This window comes from Scomber scombrus, chromosome 9 (genome assembly GCF_963691925.1).
Source record: "Scomber scombrus chromosome 9, fScoSco1.1, whole genome shotgun sequence".
NCBI classification, from domain to species: Eukaryota; Metazoa; Chordata; class Actinopteri; order Scombriformes; family Scombridae; genus Scomber; species Scomber scombrus.
Window position 1 is genome coordinate 14,675,717 of NC_084978.1, and position 27,584 is coordinate 14,703,300.

The 27,584-nt window shown below is 39.5% G+C and overlaps 2 protein-coding genes across 2 annotated transcripts; both read right to left on the reverse strand.

Annotated features, from left to right (window-relative positions):
• Positions 1–1,012: 1,012 nt before the first annotated feature.
• nxf1a (nuclear RNA export factor 1a) lies at positions 1,013–11,228 on the reverse strand. Its single transcript, XM_062425578.1, has 21 exons — positions 10,993–11,228; positions 10,174–10,384; positions 9,311–9,464; positions 9,140–9,223; positions 8,844–8,948; positions 8,497–8,577; positions 8,020–8,089; positions 7,827–7,915; positions 7,530–7,637; positions 7,311–7,420; positions 4,799–4,835; positions 4,303–4,371; positions 4,098–4,153; positions 3,758–3,865; positions 3,222–3,280; positions 3,012–3,127; positions 2,878–2,920; positions 2,703–2,781; positions 1,603–1,785; positions 1,442–1,502; positions 1,013–1,359 (listed from the first exon to the last, which is right to left on the reverse strand). Exons 1-21 carry the CDS (start codon positions 11,018–11,020, stop codon positions 1,321–1,323), a joined length of 1,890 nt encoding a protein of 629 aa, XP_062281562.1. The 5' UTR covers positions 11,021–11,228; the 3' UTR covers positions 1,013–1,320.
• An 11,947-nt stretch (positions 11,229–23,175) lies between these two features.
• Positions 23,176–27,123, reverse strand: LOC133986063 (seipin-like). The gene is made up of 9 exons (XM_062425839.1): positions 26,866–27,123; positions 26,699–26,777; positions 26,416–26,559; positions 26,253–26,288; positions 25,311–25,445; positions 25,034–25,131; positions 24,530–24,659; positions 24,245–24,326; positions 23,176–24,156 (listed from the first exon to the last, which is right to left on the reverse strand). The coding sequence occupies exons 1-9, from the start codon at positions 27,114–27,116 to the stop codon at positions 24,011–24,013; spliced, it is 1,101 nt and encodes a 366-aa protein (XP_062281823.1). The 5' UTR covers positions 27,117–27,123; the 3' UTR covers positions 23,176–24,010.
• Positions 27,124–27,584: the final 461 nt, after the last annotated feature.

The following is a 27,584-nucleotide window of genomic DNA, read 5'->3' on the forward strand; positions in this document are numbered from 1 at the left end:
TTTATTCAGTCAAGCTTCAACATCAGTCTGCTCAACATTATACGTTATGTAGGCAGTAATAATAAAGCTATACTTTAGGCTCATAAACTACAAGTATACTTGAGCATAGTGCAGCTACTAAATAAAGGTTTAGGCCATACATGGGTTAATAATTAGTTGCTTTAGCAAATCAATTTATTTTACCATATAAATTGTTTTTTATGACTGTAAATAATGTCAGAAATATCATATTCATACTTTGTTTCAAAGACTTTGAATTACCTTGTAATCCATCTGCACACATACTTTCTACATTTCAATAGCTAAAAACCACCACTGCTTTAAATGCTTTTGTAATATGGACTTCTACTAGAGCTGCAACAATTATTTAATTGATTAGTTGCCTACTATTAAACTAATCAATTATTTTAATAATTGATTAAAAGCCTTGAGTCCAAATTCTGTAATTTCCAGCTTCACAAATGTTAATATTTATTGGTTTCTTTGATCCTCAGTGACACTAAACTAAATATCTTCGGGTTGTGGATAGTTTGTCACCGTTTTCATATTTAATGTACCGAGTAAGTAATGCCTTAATTGAGGAAATAATCAACAGATCAATCAATAATGAAAATAGTCGTTAGTTGTAGCTGAAACTCTGAAGCTACATTGAAAGCCATCTTATCACAAAGCAAGCAAGCTGTGATATAACTGCCAGCTATACAACTTTTACTTTTTTTGCTGTGTGGCTGTCACATATTCACCTCTTGAATTTCTTTTGGTGGAGTAAGTTGTTTTGTAATAATTAAATTATTAAATCATACTCATAACAACAATGTTGTGAAGAAAAAAGCTGTAATCCAACATTAACTTGCTACCTTTTCCATGATGGATGCGGTTGAGAACTCCATAAAATAAAAAAGAAAGACCTTTTATTTTGTGTGTGTGTGTGTGTGTGTGTGTGTGTGTGTGTGTGTGTGTGTGTGTGTGTGTGTGCGTTAAATTCCCATTTCCAAGGTCAAAAATGAACTTGTACACTCATATTCTTTGTGGCTTTAAGTGAACAAAATAATTTTTATTGTTAAATGCTCACAACAAACCAAATTGAAAACAAGTTAAATCATTGGTAATGTGTCTTTATTCCTATGAAAACATGTAGTGATGTATGTACAAATGACTAACAATAAGCAAAACTGTTTAACATCAGTCTTCAGGTCAAACAGTCAGATCTAGGTTAACACAAATGTTGGCTTGATCTACATTATTTTGAATAAAACAAAAGGCAAATAATAAAAGGATAAATAAAAATACTTCATGTTTTATTTCACAGAAGTGTGCCTCTCATTTTATGAACGCAACATCGGGGATCTTTCCTTCCGCCTGAAACAAAAGGGGGGAAAAAGCATTTTAGTGCCTTTCAATAATAATGATGATAGATACCAATCATTAAAATAAACGTCACCTTTAACTTATTGAAGATTCCGGCCGCTATGTTGAAGTCCCACTCGTTGTCTTGCAAACACCTGGATGAAGAGTAAGTGTTGAGACATTTTAAATGAAGTCATAAAAAATATAAAAAATAAACTTGCATAAAAAAAGCCCACAAAACATTAAAACACTCACTTTTGGGACCATTCCAGGTTCATGCCAGACTTCAGTGAGAAGGTTGTAAGCATCTCCTGCTGTGATGCAGTGAGGGTGGGGACGGGGCTAGAAGATGGAGTTGGGGCGGGAGCCACAAAGGCTCGGCGGATCTCCTCTGTTGTGGCCATCCGGATGAAAAGCTGGTCATTGACTATGCACAAACTATCAGAGAAAGAGCAGAGTCAACAGACCGTGAGATTTTGACTGCTGTGCGTCTTCTTCCTTCTGGCTTGTTGGTGAAGTTTCCTGTTTTTCCTGTTTACGTAGAACTGAAACAATATATCGGCAATAAATCTTACTTTCCTACCTAATAGATTGCTTTAGTTTTTACTAATGTGTGTGTAATAAACCTGCAATCAAGTGTGTTTGGCCTGTGTGTAGAGCCCAACTGATATTGCACAGATACATCGGTATCAGTGTGTATGTTGTCTGAAATATATTCAAAAAATAATCTTTAAAGTTATATAAGCAGCATTTATATACTTTTTCTTAATTCCAGTTTAATATATATGTACATATTTTTTGATCTGTTTTTATTTACAGTTATGTATAATTATTCAATTCTCAGTGAAGTTTACTGTTTCAGGCCCTACCTGTCAGTCAAATGAATATAATTTAAAAAGGCTTCACTTTAATCATTATTCTTATTGAGAGGTCTTCAGTTTAGGACAATACATCTGGGTGCCTGCATGCTTGAGAAAGTTAAAGCCATAAGGAAACTGAATTTAAGACCAAGTCGAAAACATTATAGAAAGTCACCACATTGAATTATAGATGCTAGCAATTAAGAAACGATGAATCTGGGGCATCAGATGGCCTACATACCCTCTAACCACAAGGTCACCATTCAGTTCTGGGAAGGGACCTTTATTGCATGTTACACCCTCTTTCTGCCTATTGCTTACATTGCAAACTGTTCAATAAAAACGGTCAAATATCAAAAATGGTAAATCTCAATGATGTAATGTCCAGTTCCTTTCCTTGATGAGCAGCAATTGTTACCAAGTATTATGAAACAGACAATTCAACAGGGAATATATGAGGGACAACAGGAAGCACTGGGATCTCACTGGACTTACCCAGAATTCCCTGCAGGGACTGTGATAAAAACTCGAGAGAAGGCCATGGTAGAGTCTCGGGATTTACCATCGACAGCAACTGAAAAACAAACAGATTAGCAACAAAGTCAACACTGATCCTCTGGCAGTGGACGAGAATAACATCTGAATCACGTTTACACAAAAACTAACTCACCTTCTTTGAAGACTCCGCTCACAGTGAATGATAATAGCGTGTTCTGAAAATGGAAAACATTTTGCAGAATGAAAACAGAGAAGTGATTTACAGCAGTGATTGGCAAAGACTGAAGAGAACAAATGTGAACTCACTGTGTAGGTGTTCACGTCAACGTTAAAGGAGGCGATGTCATGCTGAGTTTTGGGAAGCTCGTTGAGGAAAGCCACCACGTTCAGTCGCGTGTGCTTCAGTAGTCTGAACCGTACCGCTGGAGGAGGCAAGTTTAAGAGAGGAAAACATCAGCAAACAAGATTCTGTTTTCAGACCCCATGACAGGTCAACAGCTAATTAAGTAAACTCACTGGAGTCTTTAAGCCTCTTCAGGTTTCGACTGTCTTTGTGGTACTCTCCCAGACTGGATCTGAACACCAGAGAAAAGGGACAGATGTGATCACTCTGAATACTGTTGAAATTTTTAAATGAAAGTGAAAAAGAATCAAATGATGGATGGAGCTAATGAAATAAATACACTTTAAAAGAACAACTCAAATTTCAAGTTATACATCTAGTGCAGACCCCTATTAACCAGTGACTAACCAGATAACATTAACATAAAACTCATCCTTCTCCTTAGTGTTTTCAATGTGTTCAGTCACAGTAGCTCTCTATGGCATAACACACTCTTGTTTAAAGGTACTAGACTAGCTCTAACCCACACCAAGTTACAGTTTTTAACCTTAGACTGCAAGCTAGCAGCAAGATTAGCATAGCGTGTTTGCAAATTAACCCGTGGACTGACGTGTGTAACTTGTCAAAAATGTTCTTGGTGGTGAACAGATTAACAGTTAAAGGTTGACACCTTTAGTATACATGCACGTGTCTGTCTGTGTGTTCTTACCTGGAGGGGTTTTGTGTGGAGTAAGGTGTTGTGAGGGATAACGAGGCTCCATCATGGTAAGCATCCAGGAGAGGCTGTCTGTCCCCTGAGTCGTATATATTGTAGTACCTGCAACACAGTCAAGTGCAACATGAGTTAGTGTTCCCATACTGGAACCTTTTTGACCCTTTAATTCTCTCTTGCCCACAAAACCTTTTATGGAAATGTACAAGTTGTATAAAATGTAATACTGGAAGTACTACACGTCACTAGCAGGGTCACATTACCAGTGAGTTAAACCTAAACAAGAGCACTGATCTACTCAATGTTAAGAGAAGAAGAAAAAAAAGTAGAAACTCACTCTTGCAGAAATCGAAGGATGTGAGCCTTAATTTCATCAGAACCGAAACAGCTGCCCTGGATGGTCAAATGAAAAAATATCAGTCAGGTACAGAAATTACCACATGGAGCATTTAAACTGAATGTCAAGTACACCAGAGGACAAATCAATATGTCAGTTTGAGTACATTGTGTACAATTCAGTCACATGAGATAAAACAAGTAACCTTGCAGGGGGGGATGGTGGTGGGCGTCTCCACATCGAATCCAATGGGTGGGGGAAGGTCATAACCATCCTAAAAAAGCCACGCAAGGAGGAAGACGAGAGAAAAATTAGCACTGCTGAACCTCTCTACCATTTTGTATGCAATTCTTTGTGGATATGGACATTTCTACATCCAAAATTCTGCTGATGAACTTCAACACATATATATATATATATATACAGTCATTTAAATTACATGAGGATCAAAACATTTACATACTTAAAATGGATAAAATGGAGATCTTTTTCTTCATTCACTATTGCTTGGCATCAAGCATCTTCATGTAATAGGGTACAGTTTTACATTCACCTAATTAAAATGTTGATGTAAAATTGTTGTAGTACTGCATTACAGAAATATAATTATTACAGAAAAAACTATGAGAACATGCAGTGCTCAAAAATACACTCCTAATGAAGAGGAGGAGGATGGTGTGGAAATAAATGTGTAGACTTGCCAGTTTGAGAAGACGAGGAAACCTCTGCCGCACAGCACTGGTCCAGGAACAGGAACAAAAAACAAACAAAAAAACAAAACAAAAAATAAAGAGCAACAAAGTTATCATCAAAAACTGACCCACAAGCACATAAATGATGCTCATTACTGCAGATACCACTCTCAGTCACACCTGCTGATCCACTTTTTGTCACTGTTCAGCTGATGTAATTTTAGAGACATTTGGGAGAATGCAATCATTTACACATTTCTGGGGAAAAAATCATCAGAACTAAAACCAGTGTTGCACAGGATGTAATATTCTTTGTAAGAAAAGTAGAATCCATAAATGGACTAACATAAACACTCTTTTCCTCCCTTTAGTTTCATGCTTTCTCCCACCCCAAAGTGTACTTACCAGCAGGTATACTCACCCTCTCCCCCACTATGGAGGTATACACAGATCTGACATGGGGAAGCAACACAAACATACTTTTCTAGAAGCACGCACACACTCACAATCATGCGAATACCTGCAGTCTACAAGACTGCACAGGAAACCAGCCGATACATCCATTCTGAATCAGTAAAAAAAAGATTCCTGGGAGAGAGGTGGTTACCGCCAGTCTCGTGTTAACTTCCACCCAAACTCTGGCCAAGATGTTGGAGAACAGATGAGACTGCATCTCCAAAAAACAAAACAGGGGCTGGGTATAATTTTTTTTAAATTCACATAGAAATGTGTCTAGAAAAAGTAAATTAGTTTCAGAGGAAGTGCCACTCACTACTCATCATGTGTGCAAATTTGTTGGTGCCTCAGTCCACGATTATCAGCAAAAGAACCTGAGAATAGAGCTGAACAGAAAGGACAGCGGGTCTCAGAGTGAGCTGGACCCAGCTCTCACCACTCATCCTAGAGCTTTCCCCTGCTGCACAAGCACAGCAGCATGTGTTCACTTATATAACTGCCACCACCAACTCTGAGGTGAGTCTTCCTGCACTAGCAGTAACAGCACTCCTTGGTTAAAACCCTTTACTTGTTTAATTTGAGTTGAAGCCTCTTGTTACAGAGGGAGATCATGAAACATTTGACTAAAATGATAATTGCCTTCCCTGCCCTCTGTGCTTAATATTTGAGCTGATTGTTGTACTGATCAGAGCCATCAGCAAATTGGAAGAGGAAGTGTTTTCACTTTTTTCTCATTTGGCCTATTTCAGGCAAAACTGAACTTCAATTTCCAGTTCAGGAAAATATTTCCCTCAGAGGTTAGTTACGGGTGTTTGCCAAACTCTTTCCACTGAACAGCCGGGGCCCGTTTAGGCTGAGGAGGACCAACTGAGTGGAAGAGTAGAGACAGACTGTTTTTTCCTTTTCTTTGGGTCATCATTGGTCATTGATAATGACACACATCCCCCTGCGCCTCAGCCCAGCTGCTTCTCCTGTGTAGTCCCGCCTTCTCCATCTCCTCTCGTTGCGTTCTCAGTGAGGCAGCGCTCACAGGGACTAAGGCTGAGTAATCGTGACTGTGCCTGCCTTAGGTTGTCCCGGGGTTTCGAGGTGGGATCTTACCCGTCATGGGCTATCCAGCCTTCCATACTCGCCTGACATAGGCTGCAGAGTGGGCAAGTGCTATGAGGGTAGGGGGAAAGCACTGGCTGTGGATTTTCTTTGTTTTATCCAAACATTTGTCTAGACAATTGAGGTGCCTTCTCTCCAATAAACAACCTACACTGTTGCACAGTACTGCTCAAGAGATGTCCTTGACATATTTTGATAGAAGTTCACATCAATTTGTCTTAGTGGACTGTCATGCTGAATGTACTCTTAAGAATTACCCAGTCTACCCTTGGAGTTATATATCATCAACAGAGTGATGGTGTTTACTGCAGTTCATGAGATGACTAACCAGGATGTCACCAGGGGAGTGCTGGGTACAGCGTCACTGAGAACCTCAAAGCAGACGTAGGATTGAAAGGGTGTTGCCACAGAGAAGCTGAGAGCAGAGAGAAGATGGCTGTTCAAACTGTGGAGTTAAGGCAAGCTGATAAGAAAACAATATGGAGCTGCATCATTTTAAGATGTCCTCTTAGCAACTTTTGGAAGTAAGAAATGTTTTTTAATTTGCAGAGTGAAACAGAAATGTTAATCATTAGGTAGGAAGAAACACCCTGTGTAAAATTAAACCAAAAAGAAAGAAGAAGAATCAGTTGCCATAAACACTGAAATGAATTACTGTGGTTCTTTTCTCCCTCTTTTAGCTCACACACATTAATAAACACATACACACACAAACAGTGAACTGGTGTCAGCTGGCTCTGTTCAATCCAAAAGTTCATCCTTGACTGCTGGAGAAATGGTTTCAGTTACCGTACAGAAATCTTAACACAAAACCCAAAGGCTTGCTTCATCTTCTTTTGTAGCACACTGCTACTCTTGTCATACAGGCTAGAACCCTGGACACACCCTTCGCACACACAGTCACATCAGTGTCCCCTCCATAAAAACTTCTCACCCCCAAGAATCGCTGACTGACCTGATGTATGAGGCCTGATCTTTGAAGAAGTCACACAGAGGGTTTCTGATCAGCCACAGCTCCACCAGCTTCAGGCCTTTCACCTTGTCCAGCTCCCGGTCCGTCTTCAGCTGTATAGCCACATGGAAACAATGAAATACACATTTTATATTTTAAAAAGCCCAAAAAGTTAAAGGTCTGAAAAACTCTCAACTGAGAGACTCTCCACTCTCCACTCACCTCATTATGGGAAAGGTTGAGGGTCTTCAGATTAGGCACCTTGGTAACTAATTCAGTGAGTTCATCCAGTTTGTGAATACGATTATTACTCAGGTTCAAGCTCGCCAGCTGGTAAGAGGAGAAGAGGGCATCAATATAAGCACATTTAGTTTGAGTAACCACTTTGTTGGCTAGCAGGAAGGATTTGTGTTAACATTATGTCAACAGAAAATAGTTTATGGCACGCTGAATACCACATGATCAAGTTCTTTCAGCAAACAAGGAAAAAAGGATGCAAGAAAAATGTGTCACTCTCACCTCTGGAATGTTTTCTTCAATTATCTTGATGACAGCTTCCATATTTGTCTTCCTATTCAGGATGACTTCAATGTTCTGGGATGCCAGGTCTGTCACATAAAATAAAATTAGCAACCAAAATACTAAAATATTGAAATTTGTGTTCTTTTCAATCCATACAATTGATGTGTGAAAAGGATGGGAGAGCAATTACCTGGGTCTGTGCGAATGTTGTTCAAGTCCAGTGCTTGCTGGGAGCCATCAAAGCGTTTTGCCATGCATTGCTGTGAAAGATTAAAGACAGCTAACGTGAGAGATCTCATCAGGACAGATTATTATGATGGGGTTTATGGACAGAAGGAAAAAACAATCAACTTTGAATGAGAGTTGTGGCTTTAAAATAGTCTCCAACAGACCCAAAAACGGTGTCCTTGATCAAACTTGATTATTCAGACCATACTATTTTATTTCAGGAACTAATTTCCACTTTTGTCAAATTCAAGACAAAGCCAACCCCGGTTAGTGCAGTGCATGAAATTAACTGATGGACCTTACCGCAAAAATCGTCCATTGCTCAATCAGGATATTTTTCTTATTAATATTATGATGTACTTAATAGTTCAAAGGGTCAAACATTTTTTTTGAGGGCCATTCAGACCCTTCCGATAGTTTACTACTTCCTCTAGCTCACCTTCAGATGCTCTAAATGTTCAGGCTTCAGGTCATGGAGGAGGAAGGATGGTGGAGCGCTGGGGTTGACGTGCACTTCCACCTTCAGGAAACAAACATCAGGTAACATGAGAGATTAGTAAATAGCTGATTAGTTTGAATCTTGGTAAACACAATATAGAATGGTGGGTAAGTGACAGTTAATTTGAAGTGAATAGGATGAGAATTTAATTACAGCATAGAAGGGTGTAGCGTGTTACTATGATCTGATGATGCATGCAAGAGGATGGATCATTTGGGATGTCAGACTTTTGCCAGACAATTTTCTGCACCAGTAAGAGCAAGATTTGCAGGATTACTGCAACGTACCTTGTAACCCTCTGTGTCTGTGATCTTGTGAGAGCATTTGTGCAAAGCATTTGCAGCAGAGGAATCATTCACATAGAAATGGGCCCTGTTGTGGTCAACATGGTACTGTACAGATGGGGGAGAGACAAAGACACAATGAACAGTCATCTAAAGTGTAAGGATATTGTCTACACCCTAGTTCATCAAAGCCTCAGAAACACACCAACAACCAGTCAAAAAGCAAACTATCCCTTTACGGCTTTTCTGAATCTATTCTATTACTAGTAATCATTTATATAAATCAGACTGAACCGTACCTGTTCAGGTGTGTATGGTACTGTACAGATGTTCTGAAGAGCTGGCAATAACCATTTCTTGTCATATTTCTTTCCGTGTGGTATCTGTTAAATGGACATGAAGGGAAAAAATAATCAACCAGTTGGAAAGTACAATTATGGATCTCCTGTAGTGACTGATGTAATACGCACCGTCACTTTGTACCAGCCTGATCGGTTTTTCCCTCCTCCTCCTCCTCCTCTGAAGCCTCCTCCGCCTCCTCTGCCACCTCCTCCCCCTTTGCCTTGTCGCCTGTCTCTGTCAAACCGTCCATCTCCTTTGCGAAAGGGCCTGCTATAGGGGTTGCTGAAAAAGACAAGACAGGGATATAAATAATCCATCATTTTACACATTTCCAACACAGGAATATTTCTAGGAACCCTTTCTCTGTTTTGACCTTTAGGCACAAGGATTATAAAGGGCAGAGCTTCCTGTGGTGTTTCTGAATTTTCAAAGTGGCAAGTTTCTTTTAAGGTGCTAAAAACATTTTGAATGCACTTCTCACCTCATAAAACATCAAGGAAAATACCTTTTCCTCCTCTTTAATGACTGCCTTGTTACCTTTTATGGTGCATTACCAACACCAATTGTTGCTCGGCTGTAGTCGAAATGTATATCATGTCACCCAGTGGGTCTTTTGGTGCGTGTGAAATAAGTCAACAGTAAGTTACAATATGACAGTATTTAGATTAAAGTGATTCATTTTACTTTAAAGTTTTTATTATTGCACTTCTGTCAAGATATTTGACATTTTTTTAAGCCCTATTGGTGCTTGTAAATGAATCCCACTCTAACAAATATCTGATGAGTTAAATTATCAACACTATGTTAAATTACAAATAACCCACAAGGATTAAAGCAAGAAGATATTTGTGAGCCTGAAAGTTGTCCAGGAGGAAATGTGTACAATGTCCTGAATTGAACATTATATGAATTTAGAACTGATCTATGCCTCAAACAGGCATGGTGCTTGGGAACTTTAACCTTTCAACACTGACCCATTAGCCACACTCACAATCTATGCTGGGAGTTGCTGTCCTGAGAGTTGTCGCTCATGGTTACGTCTCCATCGGGATCATCAAGCCTAGACCTTGGTCCCGGACCTCCAAAGCCTCCTGAGTGGTTCCCCCGTTGGCGTTCCCTGCGGGACCTGTCAAATGACCGACCCTTGTTGGATCCTCTGCCTTTGCGGCTGCGAAACTGTGGTGCGGTTCTATCATCGTGCTCTGATAGAGAATATACATCAAGTTATTTAATTTACTCATATCACATCACATGCATACATGAGCAAACAAAAAGCACTAAGTCCAAATAAAGGTGGACAATACAAAGTATAAACTTCACTCGGAAATGTACAATGAGATAATGGCAAAATGGAGCCAAAATTGTGCATTTTTATTGCTTGCAGTGTAGTTTGGGGAAACTAAAATCTTAAAACACTGCTGTCTGGGAGAAAAAGTAATCTTAAATCATATGAATTTTATTCACAACGCTCACTTTTAAAAGGCCTACACACAACACGACCTATGCATTTATGTATTCTGTCTTAACTCTAAAGCACACTGTTACTCAAATACCAATAAATACTGGTAATAACAATAACAATAACAACAACAACAAAAACAAAAACATAACGTTTATGGAGAAATACTAATGTTTATAAAAGTAAGATGATTAGATCTCGACAGTGCTCCACAGACATGATTTTACCTCCTGGGACCATGAAGCCAGTGCTCCTGACCTCTCTCCTCACCAAAAACTCCCCACGGTCTGAAAATTAACGGCACAGGTAGCAAGATGTAAGATTAATGCTGTGGTGAAGCTGGTTCCTTACCGTTGTAGTAATGCCCGCCATCCGCCATATTTCTGCAATAGTGTTAGATTAAAAAAACAAAACACTGGATGACAAAAATAATATATGTAGGACCCGTCGTCGCTCTCTCACGAAACACAAAGACTAGGCTGGGGGAGAAACTCCGACATCCCAAGTCGTTGGACACAAAGGCGAGCGACGACACAGGGAGTGCTCTTTGGCCAGCTGCTAAGGTTAGCTTAGCTTAGCCTTCCTGCTCGCTGCGTGTTGACGAGAAGACGACGGAACTACTACGTTTACGCACATTCCTCTTCCGGGGGACGTAACCGACGCGGTTCAATCCAAGTGTAAACTACAAGGAACTGCCAATAAAGTTAAGCACATTTCCTTTAAAGTAATTCGTAAAGTCTCTCCAGCTTTAAAAAACCCATATATATATATATATACACACACACACACACACACACACACACACATATATATATATTTTAAATTTAATTACATTTTTTAAATAAATGTCCAGAAGAGCTGGTATATTCACTGAGTTTGGACATTACACTCAGTTTCTTAAAGATCCCCTCCAGCCATGTTTTAAGACATATATAAAATACTGTACATTGAAAAAATAATCTGTGCTTAATGTTTTTTCCCCGCACAGAAAAAGTTAAATTATCTTGTTAAAATCCTCTTATCTTGTTAAAATCCTCTTTAAAAAAGATAACCCCCTTGCCTTCTCCTTCATTAGAAATTATACTTACTAAGTGCTGCTTCATCTGCCTCTGCCAAATTGGAAATCTGATTTTAAGGAGTGGGCGTGTGAGCATGATGTGTGTTATCACAACTAGTGTGGAGTCAATCTGATTTAATATGCAGTTTACACAAGTGTGATGTAAAAAACTTGAAGCTTCCAGTGCACACACACTGAAAATGGACTTCACAGTTAAGTAGAAAACATCTTGAATCCTGCAGTTAAACTTCTGAAATGAAATACATTTGCGTATTCATAAACTCTATCATTTTAATGAGTGAAAAGGGGTAGATAAATATGTTCAATATATATAATAATATATATCAATATAAATTATGTATATTCAAAGAGTATTTTATACACATCTCAAATATGTCAGGAGGGTCATTTTTTCAGGGTCAAATTAGACTCAAATACTTTTCTTTTACCTGGAAATTTGAGGACTTCTCCTAATGTGACACAGAATACACAACAATTTAAATATTTGAACTTAACTTAAATAAAATTCCGTGCAGCTCATACACATTTTTGTAGAGTATGTGACCCATATTTATTCAAATTCAAACGTCACCGTTACAAAATAATGTTGCATTCACATTTAATATATTTAATTGAAAAAGTTATGTTCTCCTGTATTTTATGTAACAAATAATGTAACAAGTGAGACTAATTATGAGTGAATACTGTGCAGGGTCTGAATATCATCAGTATGTAAGAGTTAACTTCAGTGTACATACGAAAAGGTAAACATGGTCTCCAGTGACTACAGTTAACCTTTGATTATGTTTAAATATTTGACATTTTAGCTGCAATCTCCATGAGGCCAAATCAGTGTGAGCAGGTAGTTTGTACCAGGGCTTTCAACCATAAACCCTCATTACTTGACTCAAAGGTGTCCAAACGTGATGATAAAGAGCTAATATTAAACTTACTGTGATTCAACACGCGGGTCACCACGGCCAGGTTGGGGTACTTGCCCCGACAGAAAGGCAACCGGTCCATCCAGAAAGTTCTTCAGTCGTCCTCAGCCTTCGAGGAACTATTGCCGCTTACTGTGGCGCTAAAAAATCCCCCCAAAAATAAGAGTTCCTGATGCTAAATTAGTTAGCCTCGCTGTTGAGACAAACTAGCTTTTTTCAGCTTCACCTCCGTTAGATGAGCGGTACGTTACAGTCAGCTTAGCGAGCTGTTACGCTGGACCTAGTGACACAACCTGACAGTATTTCATAATTAACTGCTACTTGTCTTTTTTACCGTGATATTTGTGAAACGACTGGAAACGGTGATTGTTCGTGCTGCTATCGGCTGATGTCGGTCGCGTTGTCCCGCTCAGCTTTCTGCAGCACGACGCCCCCTGCTGTCTGACCTGAAGTAATGCCTGTAGGCCGCAGTTTGAAAATATACAGCGTGGCTCTGGTAGGTACGAATGAAGGTAGGAAGGTAGGTAGGTAGGTAGGTAGGTAGGGAGAAAGGTAGGTAGGTAGGTAGGTAGGAAGGTAAGTAGGTAGGAAGGCAGGTAGGAAGGAAAGTTGGTAGGTAGGTAGGTAGGTAGGAAGGTAGGTAGGTAGGTAGGTGGGTAGGAAGGAAGGAAGGTAGGTAGAAAGGAAGGAAGGAAGGAAGGTAGGTAGGAAGGAAGGTAGGAATGAAGGAAGGTAGGTAGAAAGGTAAGTAGTTAGGTAGAAAGGAAGGTTGTAGAAGGTAGGAAGGAAGGTAGGTAGGAAGGAAGGTAGGTAGGAAGGAAGGTAGTGAGGTAGGTAGGAAGGTAGGAAGGTAGGTAGGAAGAAAGGAAGGAAGGTAGGTAGGAAGGAAGGTAAGAAGGAAGGAAGGTAGGTAGAAAGATAAGTAGTTAGGTAGAAAGGAAGGTTGTAGAAGGTAGGAAGGAAGGTAGGAAGGAAGGTAGGTAGGTAGGAAGGAAGGTAGTGAGGTAGGTAGGAAGGTAGGTAGGAAGAAAGGAAGGAAGGTAGGTAGGAAGAAAGGTAGGTAGGCCTAAACTTTCAAAAGTATAGGCCGACATAAAGGTGGCTCATAAACTTGATTGAGTTGACTTGTCCTGCTAAAAGTTATCTAAATCCTAAACAATTATTTTACTTTTTTTGTAGGATTGACTGATCTTGACAGAATGCTGCACAGCCCATGCTGTCATAATGTACATGTTGTTTGATAATGTGACATGACATCACTACTCCCAAGTCTTATTAACAAACATCTACCTGTGTACTACCTGTGCATTAGCTACCTCAGCAGATGCCCAAACCACTAGCCGAGGTTTTCTCAACTCAAAACTTTCAGTGGATTGCACTACTTATTAGTAAACTTTAAATTTTGGGTTAGTTCAACTTTTTTCAAAATTATTTGTTTGCTCAACTTTGAATAAAATGTTAGAACAACAATTTTGAAGTTGGGCTTTTTAGAGTGCAATAAACTGAGTCAATTTGGGTTGTGGATTGTTGGTTGAGACAAAACATTTTAGGTTGCATCTTGGCCTTTTGAAAATAGCAATCAACTTTTTTCACCATTTTTATAGACCCAACAACAAATTGATTAATTTGATGAATTTGTTTTATTTTTATTTATACTGAAAGTGGGCATGGATGGCTTCTAAGAAAATGATTTGTGATGTAGATATACTGTATGAAGACTGAGCAGGTAGAAGTGATATCACATACCTTGGACATTGTTTGTATCATTTATCAGTACAGCCTGTAAGACCAAGAAAAGACAACATTAAACAAAAACATTTTTGAATCCTTGTTAATACAACATAATAATTTATCAATATCTTCATGTGTATTTTAAAGACTCCTTTATTTGCATGTTTAGTCTTTTTAAGACAGACTGACTTATTACAGGAAGAGTGTTCGGTTGTATAAACTGTTTGTGCTTGTTAATATGTATGATTCACTGTGAATTTCTTCACTATGAATAAAATGAGCTTAGTTTGAGTTGTAACACAAGTGAGACCTTTGCAGTCAAACACACACACACGCACACACACACACACACACACACACACACACACACACACACACACACACACACACACACACACACACACACACACACACCCACAAAACTCATCAGCCTTGTCAGTGAGGATGATCATACACATTTAGTTTTCAACAGATGATAAAAAAGGAGGAAAAAGTCTCTTACAATTTAAGAGTCTGTCTTTGTAACAAAACAACACAAAACCAACAAAATGCCAGGAAAGTGACCTCTACTGCCCCCATAGTAGAGTAAACATGGTAAAAGTCCCTCTGAGGTGCCCACACAAAGGAGAAAGCATATCAAAGTGTTGTAGATGCTGTCTCAGTTATGGGTAAATCAGGATATATGGGTTAAATCAGGCCTCTGTATGTGACCGTCTGGAATGATTGGTACACTTTCAGTGGAAGGAAATGTGACAGTCCCTGTAAAGATTCCCCACAAGATGTAACATAGTGCCCTATTAGTTGCCGCTGTAATGGGGTGAGCTGGAGGTGCTTGTATTGGTGCCCCTTCCAGTGTAAAAAAGTGTAAAAGATGTCATTTAAGATTCCCTTAAGTCTAACATACTAATGCGCAGAATTGGGTGCCCTTCCAATATGCTGTATGGAAAAGAAATATGGCGCTCTACCACTGAAGAACATGAGATACTTTTCCGTACAAGATGCCTTTACGATGGAGTTAACTGGCTGTTATGGTAAAAATTGATGTATACTTTATATAGGCTGACCATTAGGAAAATAAAGGAGCTGTAAAAGCATGTTATAGTTGTTGTTGCTGACATTGTTTCATTCAACTGATTTTGGTACAGCATCACTCACTAGTTTGCTCATTCACACATTATTTAGATTGTTTGGGTCGGTACAGTCTGAGCTGTAACCTTGATCCTGCAATTAGTGAGGCAGGTCACATATCAAGGCTTTTTTGCAATTAAAACAAGTTCATAGATTAAATATTATTAGGGATGCATTACTCATCTATGTAGACTGTATTTTCTAAGTTGGTTTTGTAACATGCTAAACAATATGCCTGATGGATAGTAGCTAGCTAGATACTTAGCCATCTGTATACTAAATATTTGCTACAAATTGGAAATCAACATTGTGGTGTAGAAAAATGTAAAAGGAAATCTGAGTATTTTATTCTCAAAATGTGTTTACAACACTTCAGCTTGGATCACCTTGCACTTGTAGAGAGGGAGATTAGCATTGGGTTACCTCATGATTACAGAATGCCTGAAAGTTGAACACAATAAAAAATAATAATAATGTGAGGAAGAGATGGGAGAGATAAAGGTACATTAGCACTAGAAATGAGCAATTATACAGGATGCCCAGTAGAACTAAATCCTGGGTCAGTACCTGCTATTAATATGTTTTACAAATGTATTCTGTTATGAAATCTGGAAAGGAAACTTTTGAGTAACCCCGCTAACAGACAACCTCCTCAAAATAGATGTTATATTTGCAGTGACGAATTATCATTCTCCAAACTGAAGCTGATCAAGACCCAGCTTAGAAACAGAGACTCTCAGATCTCATGCTGTTGTCCATTGAGTGGGAAGTCCTAATTGACCATAATGACATCATTAATATTTACCAACTCACAGCCAAAAGAATCCTCCTTTGATTTCACTGATCTTGCTTCTTGTTTTCCCTGACAAGCCTGCTCAAAACAGCTAATGTGTTGGAGAAAAATCATTTAAAACCCATTCCCTGTATTTTACGACAAAGATGTTTGCAAAATAATTATTTAAAAAGTAAACCCTTTTTAAAACAGTATCACAACACTTTATATTCTGAGTCACCATATAAAATGTTCATCATAATTAGGGATGTAGCCTCTTTACCAAACATGCATTATTGTTTTCTACTGATGGGGGCCCGTTGGTGCCCATATTCTTTCGCTCCTGCCCCTCGTACAGCCTAAGCACTATCTCTGTTATAGTATGTACATGCCAGATGTACAAAAGCACAACAACAATATCACATTTCTATTCATTTTAGCTGAACTGGACCGCCTCCTCCACCTGTAAAGACAAAACCCCTGTATTTAAACCCACTTCTGTCATCAACTCTTTCTCTGTTGTCTTTTCCAGTGAAATGAGGCAACCATTTAAAGCGTAACAGCAGCCATTTGGTCCACCTGATCCTGAATTTGAGTGTTGTTTAACCCCCCAGTCTTGTCCTGCTCAGAGTGGTTTTCCTGCTGCCAGGAGGCCACACTGATGGCTTGGCTCAGAGAAGAGATGAGGGAGGTCAGACCGATGAGGTAGCCGTCCTCTCTGCTCCCTTCAGCCCATGGGACATTGTGTCGGAGCTCTCTTGTGTCAGGCACCGGGTTTGTCTTTCCAAAGTCTATCATCCACACATTGGCCTTGCTGCTGTGGTCGTGGACGAAGAGAAGCGAGCTGCCAATCACCTGATCAGGTCAACATAAATATAGACGTAGATTCATTATAAGAACTTAAGACTTGATTCCAGAGACTTGAATATAAATTGTTGTTAATACATGAGCAGCTAATAGATCATAATTTATACCATACTGTTTTGCCTCAGTCATGCTGTTGCTGCTATTTAATTACATCCTTTTCACTTTCATTAAATATTATTTTAAAGCATTTTTACAAAGGGCAGATTTGTGTCTGTATGAAAACCAACCTCATGGGTTCCGAAAAATGGTGAATTCTTCAGTGCATTATTCAGGGCCAGGAGTCTGGAGTGGTATGCTTTCTGAGAGGTGGAAATACAATTAAGGTTTAGCGGCAACAAGCAGTGTTACGCAGGGTGAAACAATCCATGTGATGAAATGAGAAGAGACATCAAATGCCAAATCAGCAGGTGGAGAGAAACAGCGATTAATGAAGTAAAGAAAACTGAGAAAGAAAGAAACGCATTTGTACAAATTTCATCAGCTTTGTTTTCTTTTGGTGTCTTTTTGGTTTTCAAACTGATAGCATTACATTCATAACAATAGATTGTTTAATATATATTATTTTCATATATGTTTGACTTCAATTTAGTTGTTATGGTAAATGTGTTTTCTCGCACGTACATATATACTGTACGTCTTTATAGTATTTAGAGCTGCAAGGATTAGTCGATTAGTTGCACAAAACTCTGTGGTTCCAGCTTCTTTAATGTGAATATTTTCTTGTTTTCTAGGTCCTCTAGGACAGTAAACTGAGTATATTTGGGTTGAGGACTGTTGGTTAGGACAAAAGAAGACATTTGAAGTTACATCTTAAGCTTTATGAAATAGCGATTTTCATTTTTAACTATTTCTATAGCCATTCACCAAATGACTAATCAATTAATCAAGAAAATAATTGACTTTTGATTGAGATTGTTTGTTGCAGTCCTCATACTGTTTTTGCTGTGAACATTTGCACATTCCTGCTCAATATCTTGTACAATCCTTTTATAAACCCTAAAGCTCTTTTCACTTAGAATATATCTTTTTCTTATTCTTGATGGTCAAAATTTGTATCTTTATTAACATGAGAACAATCCTCACACTCTCACAGTTACACAGAGTGACACCTGGTTCTAGGTTTGTGGACACATTTATGTAAGGTATGTGCAGTATAAGATAACTAATGTCAATGACACAACTGACCAGGATAACCAGCTGACTCCTGGTGAAGTACAGCAGGGCCTCTGTGGCCTGAGCTAAGGTCAGAATTTTCCTGAAGTCTCGTTGGACACTTCCGTCCTCCATCTGATTCACAGCGAGAGAGAGAAATACAACTGCTCAGTTACAAATTAAACAATTTAAATTGGTAACATTGGGTAACATAAGTTGTGCAGTAATTTTACCATGACACCCTCAATTCGGAAGCCCAGCGTGGACGTAGAGCTGGTTGTATCCCTCCACTGAAGGTAACGCCATTTGGTTACTCCTTTCTGTGCATGTTCCTCTGCTGTCGGAGCTGATGGGTCGACTTTAATCATCTTCTGGTACATGTCACTCCGCAGGGTGGCTTTTGTCCGTGCTTTCAAAAGTTCCTCCTCCTGGTATGTTCTAAAAAGAAACTCTCATAAGGGATGTTGTGAAGAAAAACATGCCGATACAAACACTGTTAGTTTTAGATCAATTAGGGATAATTTGAACAGCCACACTAGAGCCGAACTGGCTCAATGAATACACATTTACAAATAGAATTTTGAGAATTTGAGTTCGATTTTTAGACTGATTAAAAAAACAGATGATCTAAGGCAATTCATCGGGAATCTAGAGCAACTGCTAAATGGACCTTGAAGTGAGATTGTTTTTTGACAACTGCTGTTTCCAAAGTCAAATGTCAAGAATGAACTTTGAACCTCAGCATTTAAGCCAACATGGATTTGATGACATCTGGGGGATTACTGATGATGCTGATAAAGATCATGTGACAAGACTGAAAGCACCATAACAACCGTACCTCACTCCCATCTTGCAGTCCATGATCACAGGTCTCTTGAGGCCACTCAGCAGGTCCTCCAGGCGGATGTAGCAGTGCTCCCCCCTGGTGATTAAGCCGTGGTACTGCGGGACAAAGGGTCTCAGTGGGTCCCTCATCAGGCAGTCCAGACATGTGGCCTCCACTTCACTGTACAGTTTCAGCACCTCCCCTCCCTCGCTCAGCTGCAGGTTACCTGGTGACAGCAGCAACCGTGAATGAAGGGATGAAGAATAATTTGGCAGTTCAGAAAAGCAAGAAGGCAGACTGGATATTATCTGATTTCAGGACCACTCCACTAAATAAACTGTATGGAGTGATGATGTATTTTGCCTCAACAAAATCATCATCTTCACTGAAGCTGTATATCACATACTGTGTGATTCATTACTTAGGTCTATGTACTGTAATCCTCAATGAGATCCCTCACTTAAGGATCCTTCGTCTGATATAATCTATTCTAAAAAACTCTGAATAAATAATAAATACATATAAGATAAGATTCCTGAAAAAGATGACTCTCACAGCAGCAATGATATTGATGTGTGTGTGCGTGTGTGTGTGCGCGTGTGTATGTGTGTGTGTGTGTGTGTGTGTGTGTGTGTGTGTGTGTGTGTGTGTGTGTGTTTTGAATCATAACACATGCCTTGGTGTCCGGCCAGCTGGACCCAGGAGCTCTGCCGCCGCAGCGACCAGTGCATCATGGTCAGGTATGTTTTCCAGGTACGACACTGAGGAGATAAAAGCAGAGCAGAGGATGATGTTAAACAGACATATTTTCCACAGAGCCTTGAGAACAAATGTCAGTGTTAGGAAATTTCTTGAGGCAGGGCTGACCTCCAATAATCTTTTCAATGTTGTGGTCCCTAAGGTAGATCCTAAAAATGGAGTCTGAATTATGAGTTCATATGAGTCACTACAAGAGCTTTGTCTGAGGATGTGAATTTTCACCATTATACCAATCCATCCATTTAGAATCACTGGGTTTATAGAGGCATGAGGAGGAGGTACGGTACACCCTGGACAGCTCAACAGGTGTAAACCAAACAGACATATGTACCTGCAGGCATTTTATAGCTTGTGATTCACCTAAGCCTGCTTGTAAATGAAAATGTCCAGTCAGACAGCGGGTTTGAATCCAGGACCTTGTTACTGTGAGGTCACAGTAAGTCTTTGTGCTTTTCTGATCCTACAACTAATATAACTAACTTTAATTATAATTTTCAGTCCTTCCTAATTGAAAATGACATCTGAGACATTTTCAGGGCGTATCGTACACTTACGTCTCTCTCTCATTTCGGTTTGTTGTTTACAAAAAGAGTATACCTCAACAGTTATGATCTGTTTTGTATATACACAAAACAGCTGATTCCAGATAAAAACAAGGCCAGTGACAAACCAGAAAAGCGAGGGAGGCTGCACTAGATCAGTAGAGACATCTTTACAAAATGTGGATCTAATGTTTCCATACTGTTTTCTAATTACTTTATTGCAGGTTTTTAAATAGCAAATTACGTGTTTTGCAATTTGGTTCATTCATCCTGCCATATTTATACAGTTCTGCAATTTGCATGATCAAACAAATAAAATAAAAATATAAAGGGGATACATTTCCATCCTGTTCGGATCAGATTTTTAGAAATGTTTCCACTTCAGAGCAGTAAAAATACCCTAAACACTAATATCTTGTCCTAAACTTGTATGACATTTCTCAAAGTAACCCAGAATATAAAAATGGAAATATTTTAACTTAAAAAAATATTTGGCCATAGAGGGTCTTTTGATTTGACCCATATTTGTTAAAATCAACAGTCAATAAAGTTAATTGACATCATTACAGCTGTTATGTTTCCCTGTTTTTGTATGTAAAATCTAAAGAAAAAACTCTCTACTTTCTGAGTGCTTAATCAAGGATTAATCACCCATTTTTTAATGATTGATAAGGTATTTCTTAATTAAAATTAGATTTTTGGTATAAGACCTAATTATGATGGGAAACTGTAAAGAGTCAGAACATGAGCAGTTTGTAAGGGTTCAAGAACATTTCTTGCCTATATGATATTTTAGACTTAATCATTCAAATTGCAGATGTTTGCATCCTTAATATTACTGTTTTTTGCACAACTATGTCAAATTTGTCACATTTGATTGGACGCAGTGTACAGTTTTCTGCTCCTGACAATACAAAACACAAACTGCACTGACAAAAATGGAATTTCTATTCCCTAGTCCTCCTCCCACTGTCTGCTCTCCTCTACTCTCATATCTGTAGCAGCCAGGCATGCAAATGCCATTCAAATTTGACAATATCAAAGTCCTCTTTGAAACCCATGCAAATCACCAAGACCACAGGCGCAAAGAACAGTTGAGAAAGATAGTTTTGTAGCCTCTTCTGTGGAAAACCAAAGCAGTGGAAATGCACAGGTGTGAAACTTGTTGGATTAGGAAGTGAAAATGTTATTCTGCATTATAAACTGTGATGTGTAGCTGCTTCCATCTATGCACTTTGTGTTTATCTCACCTTCCTGAATGCTTTCCTCTTGGAGTCAGCATCCTCTCCTTCAGTGAAGACGTCATCGCTCTCTGTTGAGGAGAGGTTGATGGAGGAGCAGGAGGAGTTGGAGGTGGAAGAGTGCAAAAGCTTGGAGAGGATCGGATGTGGTGAGGACCACTGACGTGATGTGGAGCCCTCTCTCAATTGCAGCGGCTCAAAAACATTCTTGCTCTGCCCCCCTGGGGTTTCAACACTCCCCTCACATGTTTCCTTAATGTCTGAAACAACAGAGCTCTTCCTCTCTTTACCCTCCTCTTCGTTTATCTCTGTCTCGGCATTTGGGTTTCTACCTCTCCTGTGTTTCTCCTCACCTTCTTCATCGTCACTCTCCTTCTCTCTTCCGGACGCCTCCACTCTTCTTTTCCCAATCCATCTTCCTCTCTCCCATCCATCTGTGTCAATTTCAAAGCTTCCCCCCATCCTCTCCTTCCTCCTCATTGTCCATTTTGCCTTCAGTTCATCCCTTGCACACCTTGCAACTAGCTTTGTGTCTTCTTTTCTTTCTGTGCCTTGAGTTTCTTTATTCCTGAGATTGGGCTGGTGAGCAGTGTTTGACTCTGAATTGACCTCATTGTCCGAGTCACTGTCCTCTCCGAGACCACCTATACAATGACTGTAAGGGGGAAAACTTTTTGTTGTCTGGAGCCTGGGTTTGGATCTCAATCTCCCTCTCACCCTCCTGCAGCTGCTGGAAGGCCCTTCGCTGATCGACAGATGCTGGTGGGTCGCATCTGATAGTCTGGCAGAAAAGTCATTATCCATCTTTTTTTCCATCTTAACATCCTCCGTGCAGTGACCATCTGTAGTGTCCATCTTTGTGTCCAGTGGGTAGAGCAGGCTGTGAATCTACTTCATGTTTCTCCACTCTGGACCCAGCATGTGCTTATACAAAACAGGGAAATGTTTAGAGATGCAAAGTTTGGATAACGTTTGAGGAAATGCATTGTTGATGCAAGTTGATCAAGCATCAGTAATGTTAAGCAGTTTTCACACATTTTGATATAAAGGTTAAAAAAAACATGCGTCTAACCTACCTTACCTCACCAGAGATATCGTAGAAAGCTCTCTGACAATGAGCTACATGCCTCTCTGTTCCTGCATTATCTGCGCTGGTGCCGTATTTTGCATGCAGTGACGTTATTCAGTTTCCAAAGCTTCAACCAGGGCCAGCTGCTGGACTGTTGCCAACAGTGTCACAGGGCAGGACGACATCCAGGAATGACACTGTCTGTGTCTGATGTCTAGATGGAAGCAGGAGTCACACGTCCTCCATCAGTGATAAACCTTTTGGGTTAATAGCCCAAAGGCATTTCTCCTGATTATGTGACAATGCCAAATGTTTTTGCACTTTGAAAAAAAGACACAGTTTTGTCTCACATGCTTTAATCATGTTTAATTTTTTTCAAGTGATGAAAGTGTTGACAACATTTCAGTAAGCATAGCATAGCGTAGTGGCAATGAAAACAACTCCTCAAGATTACATCTGCCTGTAAAATATGACATGTTCCTTTTATTGTACAAGTAAACCGATTGCCTTGAAGAAAGTATGTAAATGAAACTTTTACTCTCAAGTTTTGTTTATGTTATTGTTTAATTTACTAAATCTCATTGTATTTACTTAAGTTTGTCATATTTTTATAACCTGTGAAATAGAAAGTAAACACAACATCCTAATGTTCTCTCTAACTATTATGTTGCTTTTGAACAGTTAATTTGTTAAGTGAAAGAAATTGACAGTCAGCAGCATTTTTCAGTATTTGTGCAGGTATTTGACATAAGTAACACCAGGGACCCGTTTCACCAAATGTGCAACATGAAAGCAACAGCTTGCAACAGGAGATTATTTTCTCTTGCTTTAATTTTGACGTGTTTAACAAATCAAAAGAAACCCCATACTAGAAGACTTTAGAGCTCACAAATGTATCTACAATTTGTGAGTCTAATTGCGAGTGATCATTTTTGAAATGCTGTAAGATTTTTGCAAATCACTTTTCTGAAACAATCCCCATATCAAGACAGTACAGCACATAGAGTGTGTGAATGTGAGATTTCTTTGGAGTGATGAAGGTAGTATGTCAATCTCATAAATTGCAGGGTTACAATTAATGCTGAAATACCGGGACACAGAGGTAGGAATGGAAATGGTCACCTTAAAGCTCTACAGATCCAACAGGACAGACAAGCACCCAGTATGTTTGTCAGTAGGTGCTTTCTGGTCATTTTCAACAATATATCTATCTTAAATCTTCATCCTTACATCTCACATACAAGATAACTCTTTACACTTTCTCCCTCCTCTTGATGAATGGCTTCAGTCTGCCTCTGACTCATTCATTTCACTCTCACTGAGTGTGTGTCTGTTCTGCTGCTCTCCGCTGTCACCAAAGTGAATATGACGTTTCTCCTGGCTCCTTTCTGTGGGGGTTATTTGGAGGGGACCCAGCAGCTCGGTAGGACCTGCCAAAGAATATATTTCTGCAGTCAGACACATAATGCATATAACTTGAATAACACTGAAAAACTCTGTGTCTGTGTGTCTTTGTACTTGCAGTAGCATCTTCTTCATTCGCTTCCTGGGTGTTGTCCGTGTTTTTTTCCCTCTCCAATAGCGGTCCAACAGTTCTGAGCTGTAAACAACAAAGAAAACAAGCAGTCCGAGCTTGTTTAGTCTGAGCTGTAACACCTAAGAGGAACCAGGTAATAATCCACACTCACTTAAACACAAACTAATTATGTAAGTGTGCAGCCATGCGGTTAGAAACAGGATGCTGTGTGCAGTGAGTACAACCAAGGATATGTCCAACGCTAAACTGTGGGTCTCTCCTCTCACCTGCCCTGGTCTCCACTCCACTTTCAACAGCAGTCTCAAGTAGCTGAGGACGAAGAGGACACTGAGGAAGATAAAGTTACTGGACACGCCCACCAGGGCTGATAGGAGAGGGTAGTAGAACAGGATGTATCTGATGAAGGGAAACAGAGAAAGAAAACAGTTTTGTGATCTACTGGGGCTACTGCTGGTGAAGAAGTTAGCATCTCTTCCTCCTCTGTGACTGATCTTTACATGTGCTATTGAACTTTATGAAGGACTGTCACCAAACTTTGATGCTTAAAGAGATTTCGAACACATTTTCTTGATAGTTGCTGCTACAAATATAGGAATTTGGACAACTTTCTAAAGAAATCAGACAAACTATCTATTGCAGTCTCATTGAAATATGGATTTTTCCTTCTTTTTTCAGGGATATGTAATGTGACATAATCTGTTTTATGTTTCAGTGTGGTGTAGACATCAGTTTTAGTGCAGGTTTTTCTGCAGCATGTAGGTGACTCTTACCTTATGCCAGTGAAATGAGCGTGAACGTAGAGGTGAGATGAGTAGATCTGCACCCTGTTAGACATGATCTCAATGATGGCTGTGACTGAAGGGTCATACTATCCATGAGGAAAAACATGTTAGGTAGGTTTTAACCTGCACAAACACAACGCCACAAACTCACATACTTGAACGTCTAACTCATGATAGATGTAAAACCTGCCTCTTTCTGGTTGCACTTCTGGCCTCAAGTATGCTCTCACACTCACTCACACAGCACACAGCAGTCACAACTCACAGGGTCGTCGGTGTAGTCTGGGAAGAGCTCCACCTCCAGTGTTTGTTTCTGCTCTACTGTTCCAGTCAGGAACGCCGGGAGAAACAGCAATGTTCCCATGGTCCTGAGCAGGTCTGAGCGGTATCGCAGCATACTCTGACCACAACAGGACATCACAGTCAGCCTGACTTACACACCTGAATACCTGAATTACATTACCTCTCTCATACATACTGTAGATGATGCTATAAACACAGATAAGGGTTAAAAAGATGTTTTCTGTGACGTCACGATGAATGTTTGGGAGAGCAAATGATGTAATGGATATAAAAGTTTAATCTTCTTGAAGACTCAAAGATGCAACTCTGTGCTCTGCTTTAAATCAACAAGAGCTGATCTCAGTGGACTCTGATTCAGATTTTACTCAAATTTAGTCAGTTCATCTCCTCAATGACGGATATTGAGTGATTAGAAAATTAGAAACGTCTGTACAATCTAATGCAGTGCAACACAACAGCCCTGCAAGGTACAGTTTTTATCAAGCCTGAAATTTACATTGTGTCTGTGTTGATTCAGTTTTAGAGTGTTTTGAGGCTGCACTTTGTGGAGTTGCTATATCAGACAGGATAATGTGCACTGAAAATTGTCTGGCCATCTAATTAACAAATATGTAAAAAAATATATAATGCAGTCCGATACAAAAACACCACAAAAGCCAGACTCAAAAACAACCACATCAACACTTCTCTGATATAATCTCAGACTTCATAACTCAGTGTTTAATGAAGTAATTAAAGTCACTGATGTTATCCCTTCCATGTCTAAATTTCCTGGACAATCTTTCCTCACTTAAACTGAGTACTGAGATCACCTTCTGTTGCAGTGTAGCTCCATTGCAAAGCATAAGCAGTCCTAATCTGGCTCTGTGATTAAAAGGTTATTGTGCGTCAGCGCTGTACTCACAAAGCGAGAGCTGGAGGCGGACAGCAGTTGTCTTGCCTGAGAAACACACAGCAATGCAACAGTGAATCACTGGAGTTTGCAGGAACTAGTAATGAAGCACAGTTTGATTGTATTTACACATGGCTACCCATAGGAGCTGAGTTAATCTCACAGAGCAACTCACAGAGCGAGCAGAGGAGGCAATTTGCCCTCCATCCCGAGAGAAACAGGTTGTCTTAATCATGAACATCCCTAGATCCTGATTGGTCGGGGATTCAGGCATCTCCAGCTGCAGAGAGATCCGATATGCCTGGCCGAATGTCAACACCTGAAAATACATTTATTAAAAGTCACACTCCTGGGATAATTTCTATGAATGGATGCACATTTAACAGACAGAGACAGATACTGTACATACAGCATCTGTATATATATATAGATGCATATACACATACATACATACATACATGTTTCTTATTTCTCATCAGAGAGATGTTAGCCATTGGATAAGAGCACAAAAAAGAGGCTGGAGATTCACAGTCTGTCCTACACACAAAAAAGGAATGACTGAGTGAGAGAGAGTACATAGTGACTACAGTGTACATTTTCCTGATGCAGTATGTCACATACACACCTGTAGTGATAGTGCACAGAAGTGGAAAAAGCTGCCTTGGGCATGTAAGAGTAGTAGAAGCTCCCGTATAAAAAGGCAGCGACCCAGAGGACCAGCAGCACAACAGAGAACACAACGAAGGCCTGTAAAACTCTCTGTTGGGCACGTGACATTGCCATGGCAGCAGCATCCCGGAGCCTCAGCAGCGCCCGACCTATGAGGACTGATGGTTCTTCATCATTTCCTGAGTGCAGATGGCTTGTTTGATCCATTGAATCTAAAAATCTTTAAATAAAATGACAAATAGTGAAGTTAATGATAACTACTTAATGAAAAACAAATCAGGACAGGGTTCATTAGTAGAAAACAAAATAACAGCTTGGAAAGATAAATGCAACCACATTATGAGTGTGAGTTAGGATAAGCAACAGAAACATACTGTCTTAGTTCACAGTGGTGGAGATTAAAACGTCTTCCAAGAAATTATCTGGTCCACATTTTCCTGTAAAAAAAAACACTTTAAGCATTGTGTAAAGTCATAAACACTCATTGTGGTTGATGATACTTTAATTGCACAAGGCCCAAAAACACAAGCCATCACTGAGAGCACTGAGAGCTGTGAAACCACCGAGTCCAATCTCAGTCACAAGCAAAAACCTTTCACATCAGATGACTCCAAACTGTGTCAAGAGTCAACTTCCACTCTGTCTGTTTTTATCGAGAAGCAGAGAAGTGACCAA